This window comes from Sus scrofa, chromosome 15, assembly GCF_054392235.1.
Source record: "Sus scrofa isolate SSC_HxYL_T2T_F1_AM1 chromosome 15, Sscrofa_HxYL_maternal_Yorkshire_Landrace_v2.0, whole genome shotgun sequence".
NCBI lineage: Eukaryota > Metazoa > Chordata > Mammalia > Artiodactyla > Suidae > Sus > Sus scrofa.
Genome location: NC_139397.1, coordinates 109,877,684 through 109,889,942, shown reverse-complemented (window position 1 = coordinate 109,889,942; position 12,259 = coordinate 109,877,684). Strand labels below are relative to the sequence as shown.

Below are 12,259 nucleotides of genomic sequence, written 5' to 3'. Positions count from 1 at the left end.
TTTCTTATTTTGAAAATAGAGAAAAAACTTCTCTGGAGCAATCACCTTTCCAGGTGACCTAAAACAGTCAGAGGTTTTTAATCACCTCATCCTAGTGATGAAAAGAAAAATCATTTGCCTATAGACATGAACTTTTCCATGGCTTGCTCACATACACCACTAAGTATTTGTCAGGTTGGGAACTGCCTATATTACAATCATCAATTTTTAAAAAAAATTCATTAGGGTTTAAAACCATCCTAATTGTTAATTTTTAATATACGTATGGGTGGAAAACGTTATGATTATGTTTTATGACTTCATAATCAGTGTATTTACATTTCTTTTAATTTCACATTTTAATGTAGCAATATGTTTATGAACGACAAAAAAATCTAACCCATACTAAAAAGGTATAAAATACTGCTATCACTTAGAAATTCCAAAGCAATTTCTAATATCCATTATCAACAGATCTACCTACCATCTGACAACTTCATTCTCAGATATATCAAAATAACTCCCCAGAAGTCACCAAATTAAGATACTTTGCATACAAAATTCATGAACACTAAAAATAAAATAATCTTTACTGCAAAGTCACAGCTAACTAGAAATGATTTCCCTTCCTTCACAAAGAAAAAGGTTCTGAAGATTCAAAATTCCTAACATCAATTTCAACATAGACCTAAAATCCACACTTTATAAGGTCAGCTGAGTCAATAGAATCAAGAGCCTTGTGGTGAAAAGACAGAAATCCAAAACTGCCAGCAGTACTTTACAATATGCCAAGAACTTGGGAGGATCTCAGTTAAATATTTATACCTTCAGATGACTTAATACTCCAGGATATTCCCAGGAGATACCTAGAACAAATCATCTAGCCCCCAAAAGATGATAAAAGAAAAAATAAATAAAAATACATATACACAAGTAAGCTTTCAAGGTAGATGCTGGAATTCTTTGGATCTATTTCAACCTAAGCCTATGGCCTGGGAAAAGCAAACGTCTTACGTGTTTACAGTTTTATATGCCAGTTTTCACTCAGTTTTAGAAGTAAAATACCATTTCCCTCTTTGGGATCCATGACAAACATGATTTTATCTGTTAAATCAGCAAGAAATCAGACTAGTAGTAACATATTAATAAAGATAAATAACAAAGATAGGCAAATATAATAAAATCAAATATTCTCATTTAACCAAATTCAAGGCATTAATATCCCAAGTTGGCATTAAATTTTTAAATATTCTGAAAAAAACAGAAATAGCCAAAATGCTATACAGTAATATAGCTGAAGAGAAGAAACAGACAATAGAAATATGTAAATCTAAGGAATATATTCTGAAGCCTTCTCATTTATGATGTCATCTAAATCACCTTGTAGGAAAGGAACAGAAACCTTGCTAAGGAAGACTGCAAGATATGCAGATGAATTAGGGATCAATTTAAGCCATGAAAAAATAGTGTGCTGTATTCAAATGAATGCAATCTCCAGGTACTATAAAGTAGAAACATCCATGGCTACATTTCCTCAGAGTAGTTTCAAAGTATACTCTTAGGCCCAGTGTATTACAGAACCTTAACCATGCACAAGGTTTTCCAAACAATCGATGTTTATAAATCCTCCTCCCCCTCTTTTTTCCTTTTCCAGTTACACTGGGGCACTGGCCTTCAAAGATGCAATTTTGTTTTAAAAGTAAAATGACCATATAACATAGCAAATCACCATTAAAGGTTTGGCAGAAATTTTTACTTTTTAAAAAGATCTTTGTCTAGCATGACACCATCTGATGTTGTTTGAAGAGTTAATCTTAACATATCCATACACTCTTTCAACCTGGGATCAGACGTTCGCAATCCTGTAGATTTGAGTGCCTGTTTTTAAAAAAATAAGAGTTTGTAAATATATAGTGCAAATAATGTATATGCATATTCCAACTCTAAGTTTTTAATTCCTGTATATAAACACTTCTACCCAAGACCTGAATATGTATATGGCATTTTAGTGTCACTATTACCCACTTTCTGGACAAGTTTCTCATTGATTCTTTCATTTTCTTTCACTGATTACCTTGAAATAAGCATGATAAAAATTTAAAAATAAGAAACAGTGTCAGTCAGAATCTATGTGTCCGATGACCTTTAAGACTACATTTTAATATTACCATATTATTGATTCAGTACTACCGATTTAAAATAAAATTAATTTAAAAAAATATATAAACTTACTGTAATAAATTTATGAACAGGTATTTTCTCTTGTCCTTCGGCAATTGTATAGAACAGCAAATCTTCCAAGCTAGGTAACAGACCCTGTTTTATTTTACTAAAGGGGGAAAAAAAGAAGAGAAAATTAACCTTTATGTATACATTCAAGTGGATTTTAGCTATGTCCATTTTAAAATAACCACTGAACCAGACTACCATTGAGCTGATCTATACTCATCACAAGCTACTGTCATAATACTCATTTATCAAAATCAAACCAGTATTACTGAAACCACACTGAAAAACAAGTTTTAAAAATGTTTCATTAATTAATACAGATATTTTTAATTCTAGGTTTTAAAATCTTGACTACCATTTCTAGTGGTGCTAATAATGCCTAGCTATCTGTCTTGGTGATACCTTCCTACACAGCCTAATATAAACACCCAATATTAATTACAGAGCCTAGAAAATGTTCTGTTATTGTTTTTAATATGATGACTGTAAATATATATTGTTCAAACAGTTAACCTGATTTTAAAATTTGGGGGAGAATGTAACCTAAGTATGGACAGTAAAGATGAGTACACAAAGTTCTTGAATCCTGGCTATAATACTAGCTGAATCTTTTTGGGTAAATTAGTTTATCTTTCTATGATTCAGTTTCTTCATCTGAGAAAGGGAAATAATAGCGCCTACCTTGACCTAATACATTCAATACCTTTAGAATACTGCCTGGCAGAGGATAAGTACTCAATTGTTGGTAGCTGTAGTTATTTTTAAAGTGACAGGGGCTTACATTTATAGATCAAATGCCACAAATTCATAAAAAATGTTGGAATAAAAATTTTATCATAAAAATACATTAAATCTTAATTGATTAATAAGCTAGTATAAGATGCTATGATTAATCAAACTTTTTTTTTTTTTTTTTGCCACTCTGAGGCATATGCAGTTCCCTGGTCGGGGGTCAGATCCTAGCCACAGCTGCGACCTACACCTCGGCTGCGGCAACACAGGATCCTTTAACCCACTGTGCCAGTCCAGGGATCAAACCTGCCTCCTGGAACTACAGAGACGCCACGGATTCCATAGCACTTCAGTGGGAACTCCCCAAACCTTTTTTTTTTTTTTCTTTCATTTTTTGCTTTTCAGGGCCACACCCACAGAATATGGATGTTCCCAGGCTAGGGGTCAAATCAGAGTTACAGTTGCCTGCCTAGACACATCCACAGCAACTCAACATCCAAGCTGCATCTGTGACCTATGCCACACTCCACTGCAACGCCGGAGCCTTAACTCACTGAGTGAGGCCAGGGACTGAACCCCCAACCTCATGGTTCTTAGATTCGTTTCCAGTGCGCCACAACGGGAACTCCTCCTCAAACTTTTAAACAAGAAAAATTTTTTCCTGTTCATTAAAAAGCTTTCAGATAAATGAACTATAATGAACCTATTAAATGTCTTTGGGGGGGGGGGCTCTGACACTGAAATGAACACATTTTAATCTATAACTATCCTAAGTATTATAATGATATTGTAAGAATTATACGTCTAGGGCAGACCAACCCCCTCCCCATCCATCACTATTTAGTAAAATCAAAGGTAGAAATATATACACATGTATATGTACAAAATATTTGGAAAAGACTTTACCTATATTTCACAGAAAGGGAGAAAATTAGAGAGAAAGGAAGGAGGGAATACTTGTTTTCTTAAATTTAGAATTTAAAACAGTCAATTCTGGACTAGCCATAGATGTAACACCAACTCTCACAGGAAAATTGTATACATTACTTTTGTAAACTAAACTGTCAGAGTGTAATACTGTTGTTTTTATACAGGTAAAAGAACTTTTCTAGGTATTTTCTCGGTCTAAATATTTCCTAGACTATCCAAATATTATATAATACTTCCATACTTTAATAAACCACATGTATTTAATTATTTCCCAATATAACTATTTCCTTATTATTAGTGGTCCACATATTTCTATTTTGAAAGACAACAAAGGGAGTTCCTGTTGTGGCTCAGTAGGTTATGAACCTGACTAGTGGGGAGCTGCAAGCATGAAGATGCAGGTTCAGTCCCTGGCCCTGCTCAGTGGGTTAAGGATCTGCCATTGCCACGAACTATGATGTAGGTCACAGATGCAGCTCAAATCCCACATTGCGGCTGTGGCTATGGTGTAGGCCGGCAACTTCAGCTCCAATTCAACCCCTAGCCTGGGAAATTCCACACGCCACAGGTGCAGCAAGAAAAAGCAAAAACAAACAATACAACATTGCAGTTCCCACTGTGGTGCGACAGTATCAGTGGGCCATCTCTGCAGTGCTGGGACACAGGTTTAATCCCGGCCTGGCACAGTGGGTTAGGGATCCAGTGTTGCTGTAGTTGCAGCTTGGATCTGATCCTTGGCCTGGGAACACGGCTCTGGGGCAGCCAGAAAAAAAAAAAAAAAAAAAAAAAGACAATAGAATATATACTGTTGCTTCACAGAACAGAGCATGTACATTTACACACACATGCACATATATAATTTCTCTTAAAAGAAACATTAATGTTGGCATTAATACCATTCATATTTGTTTTCCAAGCTATTATACTAATCTCTAAATCTTTTTTTTTTTTTTTTTTTTTTTTGGCCATGCCCGTGGCATGTGGAAGTTCCCAGGCCAGCAACTTTCAAAGTTAACCCTAAAATATAATAATTTCATGTCGATGTTTTTGGGAGTTCCTGTCACGGTGCAGTGGAAACTAATCTGACTAGGAACCATGACGTTGCGGGTTTGATCCCTGGCCTCACTCAGTGGGTTAAGGATCTGGTACTGCCGAGAGCTGTTGTGTAGGTCGCAGATGCAGCTCAGATCCTGTGTTGCTGTGGCTGTGTTGTAGGCTGGCAGCTGTAGCTCCGATTGGACCCCTAGTTTGGGAACCTCCATATGCCATGGGTACAGCCCTAAAAAGCAAAAAAAGAATTTCATGCCAATGTTTTTAAAAAACTAACACATAGAATTACTGTAATTCAGTGATATATCTTGGATATATAACTACTCTCTGAAGCAATTCTGGCTCTTGGAGAATTTTTAAAAATTTGAGATATTTTAATAATAAAACCTAAAATGTACTGACCACTTCTGCTCTAAGTACTCTGCCAAGTGTTTTCACATGCATTCTAATTTAATCCCTCCAGTGATCTTATGACAAAAGATATTTCTTATTATCTGAAATACAGTATGGTTACTGGCACATATCAGAAGCTCAATATATTTATTATTTTCTAGAATAAAACAAATGACTTTATCCCCACTTCAGAGATGCTTAGACAGGTCAACAAACTTCCTCAGACTTCACTGTGATAGAAATGTATTTAGAACTCCCGTTTCTCTGCATCCAGAGTTCAAACTATTTTCCATTACAGTTTTACTGGCTCTCAAACTTACTAGCTAGTTACTTTAATAAGGTACAATTTTTCCAGGTCTTACCTTTCATCTAAAACCATTAAATAGCATTCAACAATACTGATTACTTAATATTTAAAGAAAATTGAGCCAGCTATCAAAAAAAAATCAGTGGAAAATAACATACCAATTATTTACAGAAAATGGTTTGTCAAATTAACTTCAGATAGTGTAGTTTATGACTTTAAAAAACTGCAGAATAAGCTTTCTATGTATTTATCGCACCAGCAAATGGTATTTACTTTGTCTAAAAGCTACGTAAGTAACATAAAATATACACTTCTCAAGCTTATGTTACTCAGAGCAAAAAAATTAATGTGACCGTATTTCCACAGCTAGCAAAAAAGGTAAATATTTACTTGCTTTTGGACAAGAGATCTCTCGCCTATGGATAAAAATTAGTCTAAGTCATCCCTAAAAAATGTGCTCACAAAATAAATGGACAAAATTGATTTTTAAAAAAGTACTACCTATCTCAGCATTGAAAAGCTCAGACTCTGATCCAAGAATGAGTTCACTTCAACAACTGGTGAACAAATGTAGATTCTCCCCAAACTTTGAAACAAGCAAAAACTACTTCAAAGATCTTTCTTGATGTTGCCCCAATTTCTTTGCCCCAATTTAAAATGGCTTTGTGGCAACGCTTCATGATTAATTTATTTTGCTATTAAAACTCAAAAACTAAATATTATAGTTTTCAGACTATATACTAACTAGGAAATTCTTCAGAAATATTTAAGTTTTAACAATTAAAAAATAGACTATAATAGGCTTACAAATTGTTAATAAGCCCTCAGACTCCTTAGGGAAACACATAAAATGGTTATGACACTCAGCAACCAAAACAGGATATATGTAGAAGATTAGCAAATCCAAAGAAAAAAAAAACTTGTTTCACACTTTTATTCCTTCCCTTTTATTCCCATTTCCTTTCTAATTTCTGCATTTAAGATCTTTTCACTATTATTTTCTTCTCTTTTACTCATTCCTTCTCTTACTTTACCCTTACAAATACCTGACTAAAAAGCAGAAATGATTTCTTTAAAAAGAATGAAAAACTCCATGTATTTAACTGACATTTATAGCATAGACAGCATTGTATTAGTCACTGCTTACAGTCTGAAAGGGAAATAGAAAACATAGATAATGAGGAATTACAAGAAACAATGGGATCCAATCATGGGAAAACTACTTCACTACAGACTAATTTGTTTCAGAAGAGGTGGAATTTGAGCCACACTTGAAAGATGGGTAGAAGCTAGAAATATGGCAAGGCAACAGAAGAGGATTTCCGGCAAAGGAAACAGAATGACCACAGCTGTGAAGGTAACCATTCACTGGGTACTTACAAAGAACAGTTAACAGAGCATAGGATATGTGAATTAAGGTGCCTGTTTCCACCCATAAGCTGTTAAAATACCTAATTTTCAGGGCTGAGAGAGATCTATATAAATCAACCAATAAATGAGTAAACTACCAAGAAAATTATGTACAGAGTTTAAATTCAGGGCCAATTTCTATAAACATGAAAAGAGGCACTGTCTTTGTTTAATCACTTTTCCCAATACCAGTGGACAAATGAAACTCCTTAGAAAATTACTCAGTTTATAATTTGGATCCATACTATCTATTCTATCAAAACTTATTACCAAAATTTTCTAAGTAAAAAAATCTCTACTACCAAATCAAAGAAAGACAATGACAGTACGTCTTTATTAAGAACTGCAAAATAAGAGAAAAAAAAATGGAAACCAACTATACTACCTTATTTTGTTAAGTAAGGTTTAATAATACTAGACCTTTCCAAAATATAAAGACTTGGAGTTCCTGTCATGGCGCAGTGGTTAACAAACCCAACTAGGAACCATGAGGTTGTGGGTTCGATCCTTACCCTTGCTCAATGGGTTAACGATCTGGCGTTGCCATGAGCTGTGGTGTAGGTCGCAGATGTGGCTCGGATCCCGCGTTGCTGTGGCTCTGACGTAGGCTGGCAGCTACAGCTCCGATTGGACCCCTAGCCTGGGAACTTCCATATGCCGCGGGAGCAGCCCAAGAAATGGCAAAAAGACAAAACAAACAAACAAAAATATATATATAAAGACTGGGGTAATGTCTTTTGGGGGGGGGGTCAACCCTATGTAACTCAAAGGCATAATATAGTATGGTCAATCTATTACATATGCAGAAACTTTTTTAACGAGGTTAAAAAAAAGATGCACATTAACAGAATATTTTGAATGATTTGGTGTTTCTACTGATGTCTTCACTTTAAAACAATGATATTTAAAATATATGTGGAGTTGTTTTTAAATCAGTTTATCATTTTGATTTTAGAGTAATCTGGTAGAAAGCATCCATCAACACCAGTAAATTAGGAGAGCAAATCTATGAGACTGAAAATTGAATTTATGGTGTTTGACCATTTACTATTACACCACAGTGATAAATTCTGCTCATCCTCATAATAACTTTGCCTCAAGGCTAATATTGGAGAATTTAAAAACACATCTTAAATCTTTTAAGGTTTTACCTTTACAAAGGACATTCTGTTTTATCTTAAAACGCTCTGTGATAAAGCAAGGTAAGTAAACTGTTCCCAATTTACAGATAAGGACAGAGTCTCAAAGTCAATAATATGTCCAGTGTCACACAACTCTTAAGTGGCTGGACTACAATTAGTCCTGGAAAGCCAGTCTTTTGTACCTTGTCCCACATTTTTCCTGCTATATCACATCAACTGTGCTCAGCTGTCATACTGGATTTTAGAAGAATACCTGGAGTTCATTCAGAATAGCAAAAGATGAGACTCCTTATATATTAAGGAATTTCTACTAAAGCGCTTATAGAGGAATTACTTATGTTAGATGACTAAATTTTCATTTTGTCTTGTTAAAACCACATCTTGTACAAAGCAAGAATGAGATTATATTAAATCAGTGCTGCTGTCTTGACTGGACTTTATTTATTTTTTTTTTTTTTTTATCTTTTGTCTTTTTGTTGTTGTTGTCATTGCTATTTCTTGGGCCGCTCCCGCGGCATATGGAGGTTCCCAGGCTAGGGGTCTAATCAGAGCTGTAGCCACCGGCCTACGCCAGAGCCACAGCAACGCAGGATCCGAGCCGCATCTGCAACCTACACCAGAGCTCACAGCAACGCCGGATCGTTAACCCACTGAGCAAGGGCAGGGACCGAACCCGCAACCTCATGGTTCCCAGTCGGATTCGTTAACCACTGCGCCACGACGGGAACTCCTGGACTTTATTTAAATTTATCCAAGACCGAGTCAAAGTAAGAAGCACAAAAGTCAACTTTACATGAGGAAGTGGCCAGGCTGTCCACATCAGTTGATGGCCATCTGTCCATATGTACAGCTTAGAAGTCTATCCCAGAGGGACAGTCTGCCCAACTCAGGATGAAGTCCCTAATGTCCAACTCTGTTAGTCCCTCCAATCATGTATATGTTAATAAATCATGAAGTTATAAAAATACAGACGTGATTTCTGTCACTGCTATCACTTTGATATCACACTAGGATGACTTCAAAATAACTAAAATACGTAAGTAGAAGTTAATGAAAGGCAGACTTCAGCTACACATTAGGAAAAACAAAACAGGTCTGAAAATGGAATAGGCTGCCTTCAAAGGGAGTGAATTCTCTCATCAAGAAGTATTCAAGCAGAGATGAATTAACAACTTGTAGAGAGTATTACAGGAGAAAAAAATATCAGCTGGGGAACAGGTTTTTAAGGTCTCTTCTAATACTGAACCTAAAAAAGGAATCAATTCAATAAAGTATATCATTAATCTCCTAATATAGGAAGAAAAACAAAAGTCCTGTTGTACACTGTACGAACTTGGTTAGGTCATTTAATATCTGTAACAAGTTTATAAAATATGTAAAATGAGGTGGAATTAGATGTTTTAAAGTCACCTCCAACTCTAAATTCTCATTTTTTGAGCTCCTAAAAATAGATATCCTCCAAATTCCTATAAATCATAAAGTTTACTCACTTAGGACCTATACTTACACATTTTACATATAAAGCTTAATTACCTGGGTCTTTTTTTAATAAGGGGGAGTACTTAATACAACTGAACTGTATACTTAACAATGGTCAGATTAGTAAATTTTATATTGTATATTTCACCGCATTTTTTTAAAAGCTAAGGGATGGCTCCAAAAAGATACTGAGGCGATTTATATCAAAGAGTGTTCTGCCTATGTTTTCCTCTAGGAATTTTATAGTATCTAGTCTTACATTTGGGTCTTTAATCCATTTTGAGTTTATTTTCGTGTATGGTGTTAGAGAGTGTTCTTATTTCATTCATTTACACACACCATTTATTGAAGAGACTGCCTTTACTCCATTGTATATTCTTGCCTCCTTTGTTGTAGATTAATTGACCACAGGTGCCTGGGTTTATTTCTGGGCTTTCTATCCTGTTCCATTGGTCTGTATCACTGGTGTGTGTGTGTGTGTGCACCCATATAGGCATGTGCACATGTGCACCAGGACCATACTGTTTTGACGACTGTAGCTTTGTAATATAGTCTGAAACCAGGGCACTTAATTCTTCCAGCTCCCATTTTTCTTTCTCAGGACTGCTTTGGCTATTTGGGGTCTTCCGTGTTTCTACGCAAATTAAAAAATTTTTTTTTGTAGCACTGTGAAAAAAGGCCATTGTTTATTTGATATGGACTGCTCTGAATCTGTACATTGCCTTGGGTAGAATATTCATTTTGACAATATTGATTCTTCCAATCTAAGAAGATGGTACAAAGAAAAACATGAAGAAAACAAAATGACAACCTACAGAATGGGAGAAAATATTTGCAAATGATGTGACCAACAAGAGATTAATTTCCAAAACATACAAACAACTCATACAGCTCAATATCAAAAAAAAAAAGGAAAAAGAAACCCAATCAAAAAATGCACAGATCTAAATAGACATCTCTCCAAAGAAGACATACAGACGGCCAAAAGTCACATGAAAAGATGCTCAACATTGCTAATTATTGGAGAAAAGCAAATCAAAACTACAATGAGGTATCACCTCACACCAGTCAGAATGGTCATCAAGTCTACAAATAATAAATGCTGGAGATAGTATGGGAAAAAAGAAAGCTTCCCCTATATTGCTGGTGGGAATATAAGCTGCTACAGCCACTATGGAGGAGTTCCTGAAAAAACTAAAAATAGAACTACCATATGATCCTGCAATCCCATTCCTGGGCATATATCACAGAAAGCATTAATTTGAAAAGATACATGCACTCTAATGTTCACTGCAGAACTATTTACAATAGCCTAGACATGAAGCAACCTAAATGTCCATGGACAGATGAATGGGTGAAGAAGATAATATATACAATGGAGTATTACTCAGCCATAAAAAGAACAAAATAATGTCATTTGTAGCAACATGGATGGACCTAGAGATCATACTAAGTGAAGTCAGACAGGGAAAGACAAATAACATGTTATCTCATATGTGAAATCTAAAAAGAAAAAAGATAACACATGAAGTTCAATACAAAACAGAAAAGGACTCACAGATATAGGAAACAAATTTATGGTTACAAAAGGGGAAAGCAGGGGGGAATAAATTAGGAGTTTGGAATTAACAAATATACACTATATATAAAATAGATAACTAACAAGGACCTGCTGTATAGCACAGAGAATTGTTCTCGATATTTTGTAATAACCTATAAGGGAAAAGAATCTGAAAAATACCTGTGTGTTTTATACACATATAAAACTAAATCATTTTGCTACACACCTAAAACTAACACGACCTTGTAAAGGAACTATACTGCAAGAAAAAAAATTTAAATAAAAGAGATTGGGAGTTCCCGTCATGGAGCAGTGGAAACAAATCTGACTACAAACCATGAGGTTGCAGGTTCAACTCCTGGATTCGCTCACTGGGTTAAAGATTTGGCATTTGTGTGAGCTATGGTGTAGATCGCAGATGGGGCTTGGATCTGGAGTTGCTATGGCCGTGGCATAGGCCAGCAGCTGTAGCTCCGTTTCAACCCCTAGCCTGGTAACCTCCATATGCTGTGTGGCCCTAAAAAGCAAATAAATAAATAAATAAATAAATAAATAAAAGGAGAGAGAGAGAGAGAGAGAGAGAGAGAGAGAGAGAGAGAGAGAGAGACAGAGAAATTGTACATACCCTCCCCAAATGAAGGGGAACTGACTGAATTTAGAAGGTGAGAGGGAAAATAGCTAAAGGGAAGACATGAGGTCCAAGAACAAAATACAGCAACTAAGATAAGATACACAAATCCACAGAAGAACAAACCATTCAAAGCAGAACGAATCAGAGGAGAGAACACCTTACACAAATAAACAGTTTAGTGCAGGGGTCACTGACAACAAACTATAGCACTGGCCACCTGTTTTTTGGGTTTCTTTGTTTTTGTTTTTTAAGTTTTACTGCAAGACAGCCATGCCTACTCATTTACCTACTAACTATGGCTTTTTTGCTAGAACAGCTAATTTGAATAATTTTAATAGAAACTACAGAACCTGGGAAGCCAAAAATATCTGGCCCTTCATTGAAAAAGTCTGCCAACACTTAGCCTTAGAGCATCA

At 35.5% G+C, this 12,259-nt stretch overlaps 1 protein-coding gene across 11 annotated transcripts in view; it reads right to left on the bottom strand.

Annotated features, from left to right (window-relative positions):
- Window positions 1–12,259, bottom strand: part of GLS (glutaminase) — an 84,870-nt gene that overhangs the window by 64,443 nt on the left and 8,168 nt on the right. For all 11 annotated transcript variants that reach the window (XR_014829395.1, XR_014829396.1, XR_014829398.1 and 8 more), the window contains exons 2-3: window positions 2,212–2,308; window positions 1,736–1,857 (exon numbers count right to left, since the gene is read on the bottom strand). Coding sequence is in view for 7 of the 11 variants with exons in the window: in XM_021076049.2 (XP_020931708.2) it covers window positions 1,736–1,857; window positions 2,212–2,308 (219 nt within the window). In the remaining 4 variants the exon portion in view is untranslated. The remainder of the gene's footprint in view (window positions 1–1,735; window positions 1,858–2,211; window positions 2,309–12,259) is intronic.